Genomic DNA, 19,658 nt, shown 5'->3' on the forward strand with positions numbered 1-19,658 from the left:
ACGGAGGTTTCTCTTAGTAGCAGATAAAGGTGGAGGGTTAGGGACTAAAATGTCAAGATGGCATATACCGCAGAGGTGATCTGATGCAAGGTCATGGGATACCAGGGAGGACCGTAGAATGTTATCATCAGGTCAATGAAGAATCCAGTCTAAAATGTGACCATGTCTATGGGTGGGTTGGTTAACTGACTGTTTGAGATTGAAAACATTAATGGAATCTTTGAGTTTTGATGTGTTTGGGTTTCCGGGACAGTCAAAGTGAAAGTTGAAATCTCCAAGAATAATCAGGTTGCCACCTATCGAATTTCCATACTCCAGGAGATTCGGAAACTGCTCCAAAAAGAGAGATTCAGCCAGCTTGTTTTTTCTTTTTTCTACTAGGAGGAGGGCGGTATAGGCAGAAAAAATGGACTGACCGTTGCTCCATTGTGAGTGTGGTTTGGACTAGTTCAAACGATGTGTGGTCGAAATTGAATGTTGTGGTGTGGTTAAGACGTTTGATCATGGAGTTCTTTGTGATGACCGCAATTCCACCTCCGCGAGAGTTACGGGGGAAACGACTTGATGGAGTAACCAGTGGGTGTTAGATCCGCACACTTGGGCTCATCACCTGATGTTTTTAGCCATGTTTCTGTCAGGAAAAAGACGTCAATATTCCGGTCGTTGATAAAATTAACTATTTCTGTGCGCTTTTCCGGTGGTCCTACTGACTGGGCATTGAATAATGCAATACACAGAGGTATCTCTTGGACAGTTGACACAAGACGTTGTAAACACATTACATCCTATTCATTGTTGTTTCTCTTCAACATAATAGCTTATTTTTTTCTAAAACATTGAATTTTACTCAAATTTTTTGGCATGATCGGTTTAGTTTGCTTAATATGTCTTGCCATTTATTGGCATTGTTAATTTTGTAAAACTATCCATAAACCTGACCTAATTACTCGACTGAAGTGCTGACAGAAACAGTCTTAAGTAACGTATTTCATTTCTATAGCCCAACGGATGAACATTACATCTTTTCAAAGCTGTTCGCAGAATAGGCCGACATCTCGCGAGTCATGAAAACACGGGGGTGGTATCCCGTGCGTTCAAATTTTATATTATTTTGAACAGAATATTATGTGACAATTGCCTTTTTTCAAATGGTAAGCATTGCAGCATTTTATTTTCGTCAATCGGTCGAATTCGGTTTGCGTATTGCTTCATTATTGGTGACGGAAACCTTAGGTGCGCAGAAATGCCAGACAACATTGCATTGATGTTGTTTTCCATACTCCGGGTACTTGCCGCGTTAAGTTTTCGTTGACAACTTGGTCAGACTTCAGACAGCTCTAGTCATAATTTAAACGAAAAAAAATTCGAATTGACTCTATACTCCTCATATGTTTCGTATCACATTTGTCTTTCCTAACAAAAAAGTTAAAACTTTTTATCTCTTTAGTTCGGGCACAGATGACCATAAAACTGTAATCGGGATCGCACGCTGAATGCAGGTTTTATTAAAATCGGTGCATATCAAATTTCGACCTAATGCAAGCAAGCGATAGCGGTATGATCTCGGAATGAGTGTTTATTGAAAAGGTATATGAGTATCCACGCACACCTAATATTACAGCTAATTTCATATTTCTGGTGAACATATTGATTGCATTCTCTTATCAGCTTTTATAGAGATATAATTTGAGCCGAGCGCCTGACCTCGAACGGTGCATAAGTAAATTTTGGACTTTTTGTTTTCTTCCTAACTTGCTCTTCAAATATTAAGGGGCTCGTATTGTTGTTTATATTTTACATGTCATTCATGTATGTGCTATATAATGCTATAAAGGGGACACCTCTCACTCTCTCGTGCAACCTTTTTAAATATCAACACTGATCAAGCTACTCTTCACTTCTAATAAATTTGTCACTGATGTTTAGCACATTCATTCGACATTGTATGCCTACCCAAAGTTTGACTTAGTGTCATAGCTTATAGGAATGCCAAACCATTTTTCGACGCTACCGCTGGCCATGGCCATGATCACTCCGGCTTAATATGCAAGAGCAACACTCAGAATGGAATACTGCCCCTGTAATGGTGAACTATAAATAAGGTCCTATTTAGTCCTACAGTGTAAGATGTCCACTGATATTTATGTTTTTGGGTGCGATGTCTTACTGCATAAATAATGGCGTTGTGTAATGTGTTCATTGGTCATCTGATTGGGGATGAGAGGCCAGATTTTCTTGAATATCTCACACACATTGCAGCACATTTCAATGCTTTTCCACAAATTAAAGTCATTTTCTTTATTCAGACTTTACTTACATTGGTATATTTTTTTCCAATAAATTCAGATTTTCACACAAACAAATGGACATGTTGACCTACATTTCAGTTGGCTGGCAGGGTTTCCATTAGCCTGATATGTTATGGAGTCCCAAGGACCCCCACATATGATTTGTATAGGGTCCTTACGAGATATTAAAGGGTCTCACTTCCATGTTTTTAGAGTAAGCTCTGTGGGTGTGGGTGTTTGTGAGAGAGATGGAGGGAGAGGTCTCACTTAGTTTATAAATTAGGAGTCCAGGACTCCTATTTAAGTAAATATTGCAGTCATCTCTCAGAAGCATGTTGGGCATACCTGGTGCATTGATGCAATATTCTAATGCAATAATACTTACACTGAAGACAAATTGGATAGGTTACTGTTATAAATGCTTGCAGCAACTTGCTAATGCTCAGCTCTTTTTATTGATCAAATTATGCACATTTGAATTGGGTAGAAATAATAACAGAGCAGAAGAAAATAAAACATATTTACTGACTTATAAAACAAATGATATAAATTTTATAACATTCCCATGTACTGATTCATGAAGATGGTCCTTTAACAACCACGGTCACTTTTTATGTCATTATGTTCGAGAAAATACATTGATCAGTTAGCAGAAGGAAAAAAATGTTAAAGCTGTCCCAAGACAGTACATGAAATAATTGCTTTAATTTTTTGTCATGAAAGAAATAATTTAGGGTGTCCCAAGACTTATAGTGTCATTATGGTATTTCAGCTCATGTATTTCCAGTTGTTGCTCTCGGTATTCAGTGACCAGGTGTTGTAGTTAACTAGGCACTCTCTCTTGAGGTGTTTGTGAAGAGTTCAGTAGCTCTCTTCATTTCTGACAAAAATGTCCTGGGGTTTGCCTCTTGTCCATTCTACCTACTATGCTTGCATGTGACACATCTACTGTGTATCGATCAGCAACACTGTGATGTAATACCTAGTTGATATCCTCATCTATCTCACCAGAGATGAACATGTTGCAATGAATTTCTCACAAGCCTGCACCATTAGCTTGATCAAGAGATCTACAGACCCTTTGCATTCTTGCTGTTTTTGGGGGCCCCGAGTGGCCGAGTGGTCTAAAGCGCTCTCCGTTATGGATCACTGTTATCTCACCTCTGTCTGCGTGTGTTCGAGTCTCGGATTCAGCCAATGTGGGCATGTGAGAAAGCTTGCCAGAAGCTTCTCGTGGGTTGATGGTTCTTTCTGGGGTTTTCCCAGGTTATTCTTCCACCATTAATACTGGCCGCCATGTATAGCTTATCATGTACTGAAAAATGGCTTTAAACCCTACAACAACAACATACAACAACAACAACAATCTTGCTGTTTTCTATGATGGCACCTGGCTCCACTACCATGGCTGTGAATTTCTATTGAACTAGCTGTATTGTTACAATTAAATATTGTTGTCTCAAGCCTTTCCACCCCAACCCCCTTTCAGAAGGCTTAGTGTCTTCTTCCATCCAGTCATGCTGTTGAGCTTGTTTTTCCCAAATGTCATTTCTCACTTCAGCACCAACAATCAATCCTTAGTTGCCATCCAGCTGTTTCTGGTAGTCACATATTACCCAATAAGATATTGTAATACATTGTATCCAATGTTGGACCATCAACATCATCATTTGGTCAGCTTTCTTGCATCACACCTTTCTCAGCAGGTACAGTCAACTCAGGGATTTGCTGATTTGATTAAATCTCTTAAGGTTAAAATTATCATGAATAAATATCATCCATTTTTTTAAAAAATATCTGTTTTTTTACATTTAGTTTTCATGGATTTATAATTTTTCTGAATCATTAGAATATTTTAATCATTACCAAGATTCCACATGCATTTTGTTTTTATGTCATGTAATAATAATAATAATAATAAAAATAATACTGTTTAAATTATTTATTAGATGTTAGTCTAATTGATGACATCGTAAATGCCATGGAAATATGAATGAAAAAATTTTGATTAAAAAGCCAGTTTTGTTTATGCTGCATTATTGTGGAATGCTTATCATTTGAAGATAATGGATACAGCTCTTAGAAATTTAAGATTTAGAGGATTTATGTCACCATTGTTTTGTCTTGATTTTATTTCAACTGCATCCATTGTGCTGCTGAGTATTATGCATGTTGTATATAACATATTTGTATAGACTTGTACAGTATTTTAACCTGTGTGAAAATCCAAGTCACACCACTACACTTCATCTTCTACAATAGGCTGTTCCATCTCCCATAAGTAGCCTAGATTTAATATTGTTTTCACTGTTGAATAGATTTTTCAATTGAATATATTCCATGAACACATTAACAATTGGAAATAAAATGCACAACTCTTGAATCCAGCAATACTGAAAGGACAGAAATGTAGACTTTCCCCATCTGTATACATGTACTATGTAGACAAGGAAGAAACTCTTGCTCGTTACTTACCCTTACCTTTGGGTGGCTACTCGTAACAAGTTGTTTACCAGTTTAAATTTTCACCACCGTGTATGAGCAAGAACTATGAAGCCTTGTTAGACATTGAGGACAATAAGAACATTTTTACCTTCCTGTGATTATTGCAGTCATTGCAAGTAATCGAAAGCGCTCTCCGTTACGGATCACTGCCATTGCACCTCTGTCTACATGGGTTCGAGTCTAGGATTCGGTCAATGTGGGTATGTGAAAAAGCTTGCCAGTAGCTTCTTGTGGGTCGGTGGTTCTTTCTGGGGTTTTCCTGGGTTCTTCCTCCACCATTAATACTGGCTGCCATGTATAGCCTATCGTGTGCTGAAAAATGACGTTAAACCCAACAACAACAACTTTCTGCATTTGTTATGTCAGAAGCATTTTCACTCTTTGGGTCTTTGCTCTTTGTTATTGGGTTGACCACTGTTGTTCGGTGGCCATTTAGAAGATGTGTGGAAGCAGGCTATTCTCTTAGAATATTTGTGTGCATTGTTTCTTTCAAGGAATACAAGCTTTGGCCTTATATACTTTTCTTCAGGATTGTTGCAAAATGTTTGGAAATGTGGGCAAAAGAAGACCCTGTGGAATTCTCACCACATATGTTATATCATGTATAAAGAGCATTTAAGGACAATTGTCCATTCAGTTGTCTGTGGCCTGATGGTATTTGGGACCTGGAAGAGAGTTTTTACACCCAAAGAAGGCTCCCCCTCCTCCACTGCTGGGACATCCCATGTGGTGATTTGGATTTGGATGCTGGAGAACCATAGCCTTGCATGCTGATCTTTTCCTTTAGTAGGAATCCTTGTCTCTAGTTGGAAGTGGTTGCAGAATCTTTAAGGCAAGTGTTGTCAGTATCCATGGCATTATCATCAAAGCTGTTCCACCTCTGCAGCAACAATGCTTTGGACATGTTGAAAGTCTAAGTGCATCACAGTAAGAACCTTCTATCGGCCACTATGTTGGAGATATCTATACTTTGGGGGTCTCATTTCCTTGTTGCATCTTAGGACCTGAGGGACCAACTGCACTGGTCCCTCTCAACCACTGATGGCATTTTTCAACTGTCAGGAATTGTCCTCATCCTGATAGCTCCCCCCTCCTTTCTTGAAGTTTTTTAAAATGACACAGTCTCAACAGTCCAGGAAGCAATATAAATTCAAGTCTTTCTCTCTTCCATCTTTATATAGAGGGGACAGGTAAAAGATGCAATGGAGGAAGCTTGTAGATCTCTCCCAGGGGAATGGGGGCTAAGTCTAGGGACTCAAACACCAGTTTGATTAAAATTTGATCTCAACTGGCCTGCAGGAAGATCTGACAGTGACCACTTATTTCTGGTGACCTTATTACCATAATTGTTAATTTTATCAGCCAATCAGATGAAATATTATACATTCATATTTGGGAGATTGATCAGTATTGTGTGTTAAATAAACTGATTCAAATTTCTTAAAGCTGCATTTACATTTAAAGGTCTTCAGAACATGACCCCTCAGCAATCGCTGTTATATCTTCACGTAGGACAGTGGAGACATGATTTTAATCAGATTGCTCAAACCTTCTCCTGCTGTGCATCCTTTTTTCAGAGGTTTGGTTGGGCATAATGGAAGATACCTTGGTCTTTACCAAAGGAATTATATCAGCTTCACTTCCTTATGGTGGTGCTCACCAGATAATATGTACTTTTGAGAGAGTGACGTATGTAAGGTGAAGTAGTTCGCATTTAAAACATGCACAGTGGAGAGAATGTTTGCATGCCTCTATGCTACATTAATGTAATGTGGATGATATTTCTTTTGGATATTGTACTTTTGGAAATTTTACATGATTTAAGCACACTGCTAACTAAAATGACTGCTCCCTTGTGTTAAAAAATCAGTCTGAATTAGTCTAAAGTACACTATACATAGCAGCTATTAAAATAGGGCAAATGAATTTTGCCAGACTAGACAATACCAGCTTCTGAAAGTGCAATGAATGAATTACCAAATATATAAAATGTAAAAAAAGTTATCGGCTCTTTTTATACAATTGACCTCTGAAGTTCAGGAAGTGAAAATGACCAAGTAGAGCTAGCACTTTTTTGAAAGGTGCACATTTGAAATAAGGCCAAGCTGTATACTCTATAACCCATAGTACACCCATCAATCATACACCAAAATAAAGGGAATTAAAGGTTTTTTGCATTATACCTAAGATATACAAGGTCTTTTTTAAATAGCCAGTATAACCAGTGAGGAAAGCCGGGGACATTCTTTTTCTTTAAAATCCTAACCCTATGCAAAATGCGAAACTGTATAGCGCCACCTTAAAGAAAATAAAAAAATGTTTGCAATTATTTTTTTTTATTTTCATATAATTATGTATGATGTTCTGAATAAAATGGTACATTCATATTGCATTTAAGCTTGAAAATAAGCTAATTATGATCATTTTTCTCTTGCTTACATAATTTGCCATGAGGTATGTTTGTGTGAGTAGTGACCTTAATTATGGGGAAATTAGAAGACTTAGAATATAGGAATAGAGTCAACTTAAATTTAAAACTGTTGCAATAAGTGACAGAAATATATGGTGAAAATGTTTCTTTTCATTTATTTGCAATGAAATAAAAAAATAAATGAAGAGAAAGTGAATTCGCTTCTTCCATATTAAACAATAGGCAAATATTTTACACTTTGACCTTTGACCTTTATGAAGCTGATGAGTTACCTCCCTTTTCTAATTGTAAAATTCATTGTTGATATCTCAGAAATAATTCTGGCTAGTTTCATGTTCCTGTCATTCAGCATAACATTGGTTGCTATGTTTACAAAATGTAATGTGCATTCTTAAAATAGCTCACTTTTATCATGGGGGGGGGGGTAGGCTGGACTTGTTAGAGACTCTGACACTCATAAATACTGTTCTGTGGGGAAAAAGGCAGGAGAATTATTCATAAGGATTGTTTTGATGCTTGCGACTTAAATGTTTCAGCCATATAAACATAATTAAATCATAAAAAATTAATACCTACATCTTCTTTATGGTGGCGCTCACCAGATAATTTGTACTTTTGAGAGAGTGACGTATGTAAGGTGAAGTAGTTCGCATTTAAAACATGCACAGTGGAGAGAATGTTTGCATACCTCTATGCTACATTAATGTAATGTGGATGATATTTCTTTTGGATATTGTACTTTTGGAAATTTTACATGATTTAAGCACACTGCTAACTAAAATGACTGCTCCCTTGTGTTAAAAAATCAGTCTGAATTAGTCTAAAGTACACTATACATAGCAGCTATTAAAATAGGGCAAATGAATTTTGCCAGACTAGACAATACCAGCTTCTGAAAGTGCAATGAATGAATTACCAAATATATAAAATGTAAAAAAAGTTATCGGCTGTTTTTTATACAATTGACCTCTGAAGTTCAGGAAGTGAAAATGACCAAGTAGAGCTAGCACTTTTTTGAAAGGTGCACATTTGAAGTAAGGCCAAGCTGTATACTCTATAACCCATAGTACACCCATCAATCATACACCAAAATAAAGGGAATTAAAGGTTCTTTGCATTATACCTAAGATATACAAGGTCTTTTTTAAATAGCCAGTATAACCAGAGAGGAAAGCCAGGGACATTCTTTTTCTTTAAAATCCTAACCCTATGCAAAATGCGAAACTGTATAGCGCCACCTATGCAAGACCCTCATTCTCTTTTGCCAGTTATAACAGGCTAAAGGAAGAGGTACACACATTTCTGCAGACTTGGAAGGGATTATGCTCTGTGATGTCTGTGTTAAACATATTCACAGCAGGAAATATGTTCTGGTGATGAGAGACAAAGTAGTTTACAGTGAACGGCCTCTAGTCCCAGTTCAGACTTGGGGTAAACCCTTGGTGGACTTGTTTGCAGTTAGAGCCTACCGAGTCCCAGATAAGAGAGCCTGATCAGTGGACAGTCCACAAATTCTCCACACTTGGCTCATCTTAAGTAATCTGTCTGTTACAGTAGGACTTGTCTTTTTTAGCAGGTGTTAACATCATATCCAGGCCAGGAGACATTCTACATCCAAAGTCTGCAATGCAAAATCGAGAATCTGCAGGAGGAAACACGTTATGCTTTAATGTTTGAAAACAGAATATTCAGTTTATAATGTTAAGAGCCATAGGGCAACCCAGTCCAACATATTCAAGTTCTAGCCATTGGTCTGGATCCTCAACTTTCAAATTAAGTATTTTGAGCTGCAGAGACCAGCATTTCATGCATTAATGCCTAAAAGGAATCTTGTGTATTTTGTGGGCTTGTCAAATACCCTTATGAACTGCAGGATGAAGCTTCCTTAAAGAACCTTTTCCTTCAAAATCTCATCCTGCTCTTCTTCCCATCTGTGAGAAGGAGCGAGCCCAGTTTGCTGCTTACGTTAGTTGACACCCTTACTATAAGGTTGAGTATTTTAAATTTGATACCAGTTGGAACAGTGAGCTTGGGCTTTGGTCCTTAGGGACTGTCCTTTGCAAATTAAATAGATCCCCATCTCTAATCAGACACATTCTTTCATGGCATGACAGTTTAATTTTTTTTATTACAGGAGAAAGGTGGTAGGCCGAGGCTGGAAAATTTCAGATGGTCTGTGAATCCTTTGTTTCTATTTTACTTGTTGAAATGAGCCATATATTTTTTATTTTTTATTTTTTTGTTCCAGGCTGAACAGATAGCTATCACCATGTTTCGCAGCCTAGTGAAGAGTCTTGCCATAGTGGTCACATTGTCTGTGGCCATACCATATGTATCAGCATTTGTTTGCAATTTCATAGGAGGCTGGCCTCAGACCAAGAACCGTTTTCGAAGGGCATTCAGCCCACGTAAAGTGTACAGCCTGAACTATACACTTTTGCAAAAGTTGATGATAGCTCTGAAATATGCACCTCTTTATTTCCAATGGAAGAGGTTTTACAAAAAAGCAGGACCACATATAGTAGTCAAGGTAAAGTCATTTTCATGGTTTCTGTTTTATTGTTGCAAAAGCCAAAATGAATTATCAGGAAAGTGACTTAAATATAATATTGAATCAACAAAATCTTGCCCAAGAACAGTAACATTATCAAATGCAATCAATTGAATTTTAGAAGGTAGTTATTTTATCATTAAATCTTGTCAGCTAACTGACTAGATGCTCTGGCATCAGACTGTTGCCTATAATCTACAATCTAATTTTCACTGATCCCTTCCATGAGGCAATTAAGTGTACTTTTGTATGCAGAGAGGTCTTCAGCAGAAAGCTTATAACTGAAAGTTGTGGTGTGAACAGACAAAGATGATATTTTATATCAGAAATAATGGTCAGTAACAATAAACATCCATGCATTGAGTTGACAGACCTGTGAAGCCTCACAAATTTGGCATGAATTTCACGACTCTCGATAGTGATTTAAGGATTCTTGCCAAAAACAGAAAAATCATGAATTCCTGAATCTTTAATCAGCTTAAATCAGGAATAAAATAAATTATATACCATTAAGTGCTAGTCAGAATAGCAGCAGTGGTCACTGATACACATAACGGTCATGTATTGCTAGTCGTGGTATTAGTAGAACTAGATTCAATTGTTACAGTATGCCCTGTAGCATACATTGTAAATCATATAATATATATTTAGAACAAGTTTTAGAATACTCTTGAAGAAAACTGGGGTCCAACTGATTTTTTTAATTAAAAATGTCACATGTACATAACAGCTTTTTCTTGTGTTGGAATTTTTTTTATATTGAAAGGTTAGCAAGTATCGTAATTTGCTTGAGTTCACAGTTTTTGGCGCATGTGCCCAACACCACTTAGTTGTTCACTGTTCGACGTTTCATCTTCTGGATTAATACCATTTCGTAATTAAGCTATACTGCAGTTAAAATGTTTTCACCTTCAAAGAAAAAGATTTGTATTCCACAAAAAGTGAAGTATAGATTGGAGTACACCAGAATTTGGCTTAGCATTCAGCTGTTAAACAGCGATGTACATTATGCTTTTTGCACAGTAGTGTGCCACGAATTTTCCAATTGGGAATGTGCACAAGAGCAGGTATTGTTGCTTACAATTTACCTGTCATACATGTACCATGGAGTAATATTATTATATAGTACATGTATGACAGATAAATTGTAAGCAATGATGCATGTCCCTGTGGACATGTGGCAGAATGACGTGAAAAAGTACACTGCTATAGCACCCCTTTGCTGATTTCAGTTTTGGAGTACTTTAAGCCACCTACTCTCAAGTCCTGCATGCTACCAGTGCTGAAGCATTGCTTGCGAGCTTTCTTATTGAACATAACCTGTCTTTCTCAGTTGGACATCAACAACAGTGACAGTGAAAGATTATTTCCTATTGTGAGGAAAAATAAGACAAACTTTAGTGCCTTATGTAATTTTGGCTGCAATTAAGTTTGTACATGTAATCGGTTTAAATAATATGTTTTAGTTTTATTTTGGGATTTTCATATACATGTAATGCAGTACTGACCATCAAAGTGGATGGAGTTAGTATGATGACATAATTTTTCACTAATTGTGTTCAAAATTCACTAATTTTTATCCCACTTTTCACTAATTGTGAGTGAACGGTTGGCAGCACTGAGTTGATTTCTCCTTTGTCAAGTAGACGAACAGCGACTGCTACAACATCCACGATCTAATCTGTTACATGATGGTTGGAGTCCATAAATCGTGACTATGTAATGTACCAAACTGTGTAACAACCAACCAATTCAGTTAACTGAAGAAATTATGTATTACCCTCACTAAGAAAAGGACATGAGGGGGTAGAAGTGGGCACAGTACTATGGATCCATTGATGTAGCTATCAGCTTTTTCAAGATTAAACAAGAAGTACTTCTAATAATTATTATGCATTTAATATTGATTTTTATGTATACAAAATCTGCAGCATAAGTGTAAATAGTTGAGTATGTGTAATCACCAGTTGAATCTGTTTTATCCATAGTAGTAATTCCATCAAAATTAAGGAAGAATCATTTCTTAATTAAATAAAGAAAAACATTTGCAAGGTCTGTTCAAATTCTGACATTTAATTTCTTGCTAATAATGTCACACATACTTATGAATTATGTTTTTCTAAAACATTCATATTTGCTGGACGTGTTGAAAAGGGTCTGATTTCTGATTGACAATAAATGCATAATTCAGACATTGAGAGTTTTAAAATGAAACCTGTATTAAGGCTTGAACAAACACACAGAAGGTCAAAGGTTTTGACCTCATAATGCTTTTGTGATGTCAGTTCAACAGGTGTGTGTACATGTAAACTGCCTGAACCCAGTTTGGGGTAAACCATTCAATTGTGTGAGTTCAGAGAGAGTTCCTTAAAAGAATGTTGAGTTATTCTTTAAAGAAAAGAGGAAAATTATAAATAAAATAGACCCAGTATCCATTGAAACATTTTATTTTATAACTATGACTTTGTTTCACTGCAAAGCAAAAGGCAGGGAAGAGAATCTTTGATTGTATTAGTCAATCCCTACACCTCATAACTTAAAATAGTTTTGTTCAAATAATAATAATAATAATGAGGACTTTGTATAGCGCCTAATCTTTAGAAACCCTAAGCACTTTACAACATTAGACAAGACCTATAACATAAAAAACATATATAATGATATGATTACAAAAAACAAACACCATGAAATTAGAAACAGTCGTAACACTGACAGGACAGTTTCCTGTATATCTGTGAATGAGTTTAAGCTAGAAAATACAAAGGGTTAAGATGAATCTTTTCGGTCCATAAACTTGTTTCAGCGGGTATGTATGACATTAGATAGAGCAGATGTCGATAATCTGTTGTATAACCTAAAAAGATAGGTAAATTTATTGACTTATAAATTTGGTAGGAAGCTTCTTTAGACCAATACATTGTTTGTTTGACTTGTAAACACTGAATCTTGAAGGAAATGGCATTTGTTTAACTCATGACTTAGTCCTGCCTGGGGCTTCAAGCTTGAACAGTCAAAGCTTTACGTTTCTGTATTCCATTATCCACTGTAAATATTCACTTATTAACACTTTGTTTAAACTAACACAGCAAGATTAATTGTTAAGGAACAATGGGGTTATTTTTATAGGAAATGTATAATAGTATTCACTGGTCAACTGATTGCATGATAGTTTATTACACCACAAAACCATGTGCATGTTTTGGCAGCTTTCTTATTTTATTTTATTTTTTTTATTATAAATTTTTGTCTCATAATTTGAACAACTTTCAGTATTGAGATTAACTTTGATGATTAGCAGTTACTGAAATTATTCGATATATACATTCCAATGAGATCTTTTCTTTCATTTGAGCAAAAGTTTTAGACAATGCACTGAAGATGAATAGAGAAGACAAGATGGCTTATTGTTCATGGTTCTATTATACCGTAATAAGATTAACACTAATCAGCTTTTTAATCAGCTGACTTTCTTTGAAAACTGAGGTAAGTTAGAAGGACAGTGATCAACTACTGACACATTTGAAATGAATATTCACAAAATGAAACTTTGAACATCTTTATTCCTATCAAGAAAGATGAAGTCATAAGACAATTCTTTTTCTTTAAGAAATCATCACATCTTGCCAAGTTCTTAAAACTTCTGTTTATTTTGGCACAAAACTTGCACTTAAAGAAATTGGTGAAATTATTGTAAAATTGCATGAACCATGCTGTGATCGTATTATATCTGAATTCATACAGTCTCTGTCCCAAAATAATAAAAAAATTACACATTCATTTTTGTTTATTATTTATTTTTTCACTGGAAACATATACATGAATTATTCTGTAGCCATGCCACAGTCATGATATATCTGAGTTCTTGTTATGATGAAGTGTGTTATAGCAAGATTTTACTCTGCCTGGATGTCTGCTGTGTTCATTTACTTGCTACACAGACAACTTTTAAGGGCTAATGCAATGATATCATACATTATGGCTCGTCTCTGTCTTGTGCATTGATTGATATGTAAATTTGACAGATTTTTCATTTGTCCTTGAAGTGAATTTATACTACAGGTTTATGAGGCTGCAACCACTATTTTAAAAGCAGCAGTATCTTGCCCATCATTTTTTCGTAACGTTTAGTTTTTCATGCTGAAAAATCCTCATCCGTTACATTCTCCTCCAAAGTGGAGAATTGCCAGTAAAACTTCGTTCACTCATGCACCTTGCCTGCCCATGCGCAGAACAGTCATCTTTCAAGTGGGGGGAAGAGTAATGCATCATTCTCTGCGGCTAATATATAGCATGGTCCCCATTTGTGGACCCCAACAATCATGTTATTGTACGATTACACTGTATGATCAAAGGAATTCTGGAATCTAGTTGATTCCAGATGTACTTGTAGAGGGTGGAGGAAACATCAATCTTCCTCGTCTTTTAATTTTTCAGATGTCTCTTTTGCAGAATCCAATTGCAAGATAACTAGTTCTGTAGTTTGGAAAGTGTGTCAGTGTCATGGTCACTGTGATTGAATTAGGAAATAGGGTATTCACTTAATGACATTAGTGCTATGTGACAGAACTAGACAAATTTGACTGATGGCTTACTTTTGTTGAAAGGGTCTGAGAAAAATAAAATAATTTAAGCATAATATACAATTCATGTAGTTCTGTACCACATATACTTTGCCAAAAGTTTGTAAGCTAGCACTTGAGGTATGGTAATAACCTTTTGATTTTGGAATGTTAAATTTGGTTCAAGACCATGTACGTTGACCAGAGTTTGAAATCACTGAGACCCTTAGATTAATATAAGGGGTCAACGATGTTTTTACCATTAATGTCTACATAGACGACTATTAAATATGGGCTGCCATTAATGTTACACTTATTTTACTTGATAGAAAACAAAATTAAATTCAGTATATTTCTGGTATGAAAATAAAGGTAGGGACTATGTATGTTGTTTAAATGTATGAATAAAATTGTCAATCAGTTCCACTTATTTTATATATTAATTTGTTAATAAACTAAGTGTATCTTGTAAATTGTTGCTAATTTTAATCTTTCCAGGATATACCCTATGGCAGAAATGATAACATGTTGGACATCTACTTTCCATACTCCCATTCCTTGAATGAGAAGGGCTCGTATCCTGTAGTCTTATTTGTGTATGGAGGAGCTTGGGGTAGTGGAGACAAAGATATGTATGGCCTTCTTTGTCACAATGTGTCCAACAAGCTGAATGTAATTGTATGCTGTCCTAACCTATCCAACTACCCACAGGTAGGAAACTTACCATATTTATTCCATAAAAATCCACTAATTCTTATTCAGTTTTTTGGGGGAATATATTTTTTTCAGGATATCTATTTCCAACAATAAGTATGCTCCATCCATTTTTCATATTTTACAAATCCTGTGTGATTTTCAGATGGAAATAATAATAAAATATTTGAGAACTATTTTGATTTGTAAATACATTGAAACTTCTCAAGGCCTAATTCCTGCAGGTCCAAATTAGATTCTTTTGTTTTTGGTTTAGAGGAATTTCGTACTCTTGATTTCAAGTTTTAAATGCTGCTCAGATTTAGCCTATTTTGATTGACGCATGAAAGGCCAGTTTACGTAAAAGGAGTAAAATGCCATCTGTTTTAAATCTTAATAATTAGGAGAAAGAAAGTTGTAAATATGGTTCAGTCTCCAATAATGGTCACTTCTCTTTACAGCTAACTCCCACATGCAGTCATTATCAGATTTATGCATGTTATATCTGGCTACCAGTCACCTGATGGAAGAAGCGTGAAATCTTGCTATTCCATGGCTGGCTGAAGAGTGGGGTTACTCTTCATATTTTTTGAAGGGTCCTTATCCCACCTGCATTCCCATTACAAAATAAACAATGAACATTTCATGCCATTCAGATAAGTTTAAATGGAGTACTGGTAGCTCATGATTCACTGTTAACTCAAGTAATATGAAGCAAGCAGAGCCAATCATTGTAACTGCTCGACTCTTCTGTAATGAGACTCCATTAAGTTTTTAGTCCTGGATACTTTTTTATTTTTGCAATTTCATTGATAGATGTTGATGAATCCAGTTTATGCATGTACCATATATACACGCTTATAAGATGAGTCCAACTGCAAACTGCACAGACTCAAATAATAATAATAATAATAATGAGGACTTTGTATAGCGCCTAATCTTTAGAAGCTCTAAGCACTTTACAACATTAGACAACACCTATAAGATAAAAAACATATAATGATATGATTACAAAAACAAACACCATGAAATTAGAAAACATTAAAAAACATGCTGAGAATATTTAAGATAGGAAACATTATTAGGTCTTTAAGTTTGTTCTTGCAGTTGAAATAAGTGAGTTTTGAGAGCCCTCTTGGATGTGATCACTGTGTCTTTGTGTCTAAGTTCAGTGGGCAACTCATTCCACGTTGCTGGGCACTAGTATGCAAAAGAATGCCGTCCATATGACTTTCTTTTCATACTTGGAATAATGAGTATACTATTGTCAGAAGAGGAGCGTAAGTATCTTGCTGGTGTGTACACATGGGTAAGGTCGGATAGGTATGTTGGACTAGAGTCCGATAGTGAAACGTAGCACAGAGAACAAATTTTGTGTTTGATTCTGGATCAAATGGATAGCCAGTATAGGGTACAGAGCAGCGGGGAGGTGTGCTCTGATCGTGGTACTCTAAGTATGATCCGAGAAGCTATGTGAACTTTTTGAAGTTTCTGGAGCAGATATTGAGATGAACCAGACAGAATTGAGTTACAATAGTCCAGTCTTTAAAGTACTAATGAATACACAAGTGTTTTAATGGCATCAACTGAAAGATATTTGTGAATGGAGCTGATGCATCTCAGCTCAAGATATGTAGCCTTGCATATGTTCATGACATATTGCTGCAATGTGAAAAGTACTGTCCAGACTAACACCTAGGTTTCGTACTGATTGTGTGAATTTAATGTTGGTGTTGCTTATATTTATTTTTTGAGGTAAAGGATGTGAATGAGAAAGTCTTTGTGTTGTGATCAGAATGGCCTCAGTTTTATCATCATTCATCTGCAGCTTGTTACATGTCATCCATGATTTCACATCAGAAATGCACCTCTCTACACCTTGGATGGTAGCATCAACTTTGGTTGGGTGGCTAGATTTGTATATTTGGGTGTCATCAGCGTACAATTGGTGAGACACTGGATGATGATCTATGACACTTGAGAGCGACTGAGTGTACAGAATGAAGAGAACAGGTCCAAGAACAGACTCCTGTAGAACACCACAACATAGATCAACTGGGCTGGAGTGTATTCCATTTGCAGATACAATCTGTGTCCTGTTGACCAAGTAGGACTTGAACCACAGTAAGGCTGTATCATGAATGCCAAATACATGCTGGAGATGGTGAAGTAATATATCATGGTCTATTGTGTCAAATGCTGCAGACAAATCAAGGAGGGTGAGGACTGTAATCTTTCCGCTATCCAACGCAGAGAGAATGTCATTAACTACTTTTAGAAGACTCTTTGTAGACTCTGATCTGTAGGCATGTTATGCTATGGCAGATCAGGATCTTTGTTATTTGCAGTTTGACTCAACTTATAAGTTAGTACAGATTGTATATCATAAAGGAGCTAAGATATATATTACTGGTAATTATCTTTTTTAGGGCTATGTGGATGACATGATACAAGATGTAGTGGACTCTGTCTCCTGGACATTTGACAATATCCATGGTCATGGAGGAAATAGGGTAAGTATGGCTATAAAGTTCTTAACATCACAGTCTTTAAAGAGTTGACTCAGTGTTGTATAACAATTTCTAATATGTGTGAAACTTTGTACCATTATGGAAAGCTTATGTTTTGGAGTCCATGATCCTGTATGCTCAGCCTTTCATAGTTGAGTCTTATCTTTTGTTTCATTCAGTTCAGTAATTTTATTAGGGTACCTTTTAAAGCTGTCAGTGGGTACTTGGGTACTCAGGAACCAGCCCATTAATAATTACCCAGGTAATAAAATTAGCCGTAGGGTACCAATTTAGTTCATGTAAAAATAAAAAAAAACATGTTTCCAAGTTCAGATCAAAGATTATGTATGGTGACATTGGGAGCAAGCGAGAAATAGAATAACAAGTACAGTTCAAGGCTAATATTGTGTAAATATTATCCATCATAGACCTCTGTCTGTGGATTGTATCTTTTTTGATGTATGCTACCATTTAGCCATTTTTGTTGAATAGTTTACCTATTTTCTGTTTCTCATAACTGTACATGACACATTTCAATGAAAACTTGTGGATGTTGTATGACTGAAAAGGGAATTTGTTAAACGGAAGAACATGTTGCATCAGGAAAAGGACAAATCAATTGTGCTTTACAAATTTAGAAAGTGGAATTGAACAGTGATGTAATACAGTATTCAGAATTTGTGGTTTTGATTTTACGACCATTTAGCAAAAGTTAGACAGGTAGACTAGTTAAAGTGAATGTTGTGTATAAATAATGTATCATTTTGTTTTGTGTCTGTATTCTAATACTAATCCATATGGATTTAGCCGATTTGTGACAAGAATTTTAACTAACTGCAGATCCAGGTAAGAAGCAAACAAATGTACGTTTTTCATACAGGTTTTTTTAATTATGGCATGTTATATATAGATTACTCTGTTTATGCTCAGATTTTTGCCACTTAGTAATAATTACATTTATACCTCACTGGGGGTTGGCATGTATGAACCTACAGTAAATCAGTTCAGGTACACATGTAATGTAACTTCCCTTTGATATGGGTAACTGATCATTATGATTGACTGGTGCTAGTAGATGTTTCCTAAAATTCTGACAGCTTTAGTTCCACTTGACAAACTCATTGGAGCCCTCTGGTTATCATGTCCATTCATCTGTCTCTCAGTAGTTTGGTTTCCACATTACTGGCATGCAAGTAGATATTGGTCTGACCTTGAAATAATTTGATTCCCAGCATTCTTTGGCATCATTAAGAAGAGCTGTTACACCTATTGCCTGTCATAACTTTTGTGGCAGCAATGCAGCTTTACCAAGGATCATTGGATTTCATTCAAATTATCCACATAGCTCTATATATGTGAGGCATTGAATGAATTCCATTTCCATTATTTTATCATGTCATTTCCAAGAGTTATGCCCTCTGATTGCCTGCCATCCTGACTTGGGTTTCTGCAGTATAACTTATCCAAGATTTATTGGATTTCAGCCATGTTTGACTTGAGACCTTGAATAATTTTACTTGTAGCATTCCATGCAGTCATTCACAGTATGTATGCTCCCCAGTTGCCTGTCTCCCTAATTTTGATCACTGTAGCTCAGCTTTACAGAGGTTTGCTGGAATTTGGTTTGTGGCTTTGTATTCATCAAACCTCATATGAGTTCATTTATCTGCATTCCACAGCATCATTTACAGGAGCTGTGGCAGATGATTGCTTGTCCAATTTCGTTTTGGTTTCTTTGGCCTAACTTTACCAAGGATTGTTGGATTTCAACCAAATTTAGTGTGTAACTTCATGCTGATGAGACCTTGAGCGAATTTGCTTTTCATCATTCCAAAAGATCATTTTGCGGAGTTATGGATTTAATTTGCCATCCTCTTAACTTTTGTTTCTGTAGCAAAACTTAACTAAGGACTTTTTTAAGAAGTGAAACCATATTCAACATGAACCTTTGTGTTGACAAGACCTTGAATTAGTTTAATTTTCACCATTCCTTGACATGTACAGGAATTGTTGCTTTCTGTTTGGCTGCCCTTATGAGTTTGGTTTCTAGTTTTACTTTGATAAAGATAGTTGGATGGTATAGATGAGACCTTTAACTTAATTTCATTTCCAGCATTCCAT

General features: G+C 36.0%; 1 protein-coding gene across 1 annotated transcript in view; it reads left to right on the top strand.

Annotated features, from left to right (window-relative positions):
• Positions 1-1,500: 1,500 nt before the first annotated feature.
• The window catches only part of LOC149802601 (uncharacterized), a 30,397-nt gene continuing 12,239 nt past the window's right edge, over positions 1,501-19,658 (top strand). Inside the window, exons 1-4 of the mRNA XM_089951880.1 lie at positions 1,501-1,587; positions 9,473-9,754; positions 14,833-15,045; positions 17,457-17,540. Coding sequence (XP_089808006.1) covers positions 9,494-9,754; positions 14,833-15,045; positions 17,457-17,540 — 558 coding nt within the window. The 5' untranslated portion in view covers positions 1,501-1,587; positions 9,473-9,493. The remainder of the gene's footprint in view (positions 1,588-9,472; positions 9,755-14,832; positions 15,046-17,456; positions 17,541-19,658) is intronic.

This window comes from Sinohyriopsis cumingii, chromosome 3 (assembly GCF_028554795.1).
Source record: "Sinohyriopsis cumingii isolate HCF-2022 chromosome 3, ASM2855479v2, whole genome shotgun sequence".
NCBI lineage: Eukaryota > Metazoa > Mollusca > Bivalvia > Unionida > Unionidae > Sinohyriopsis > Sinohyriopsis cumingii.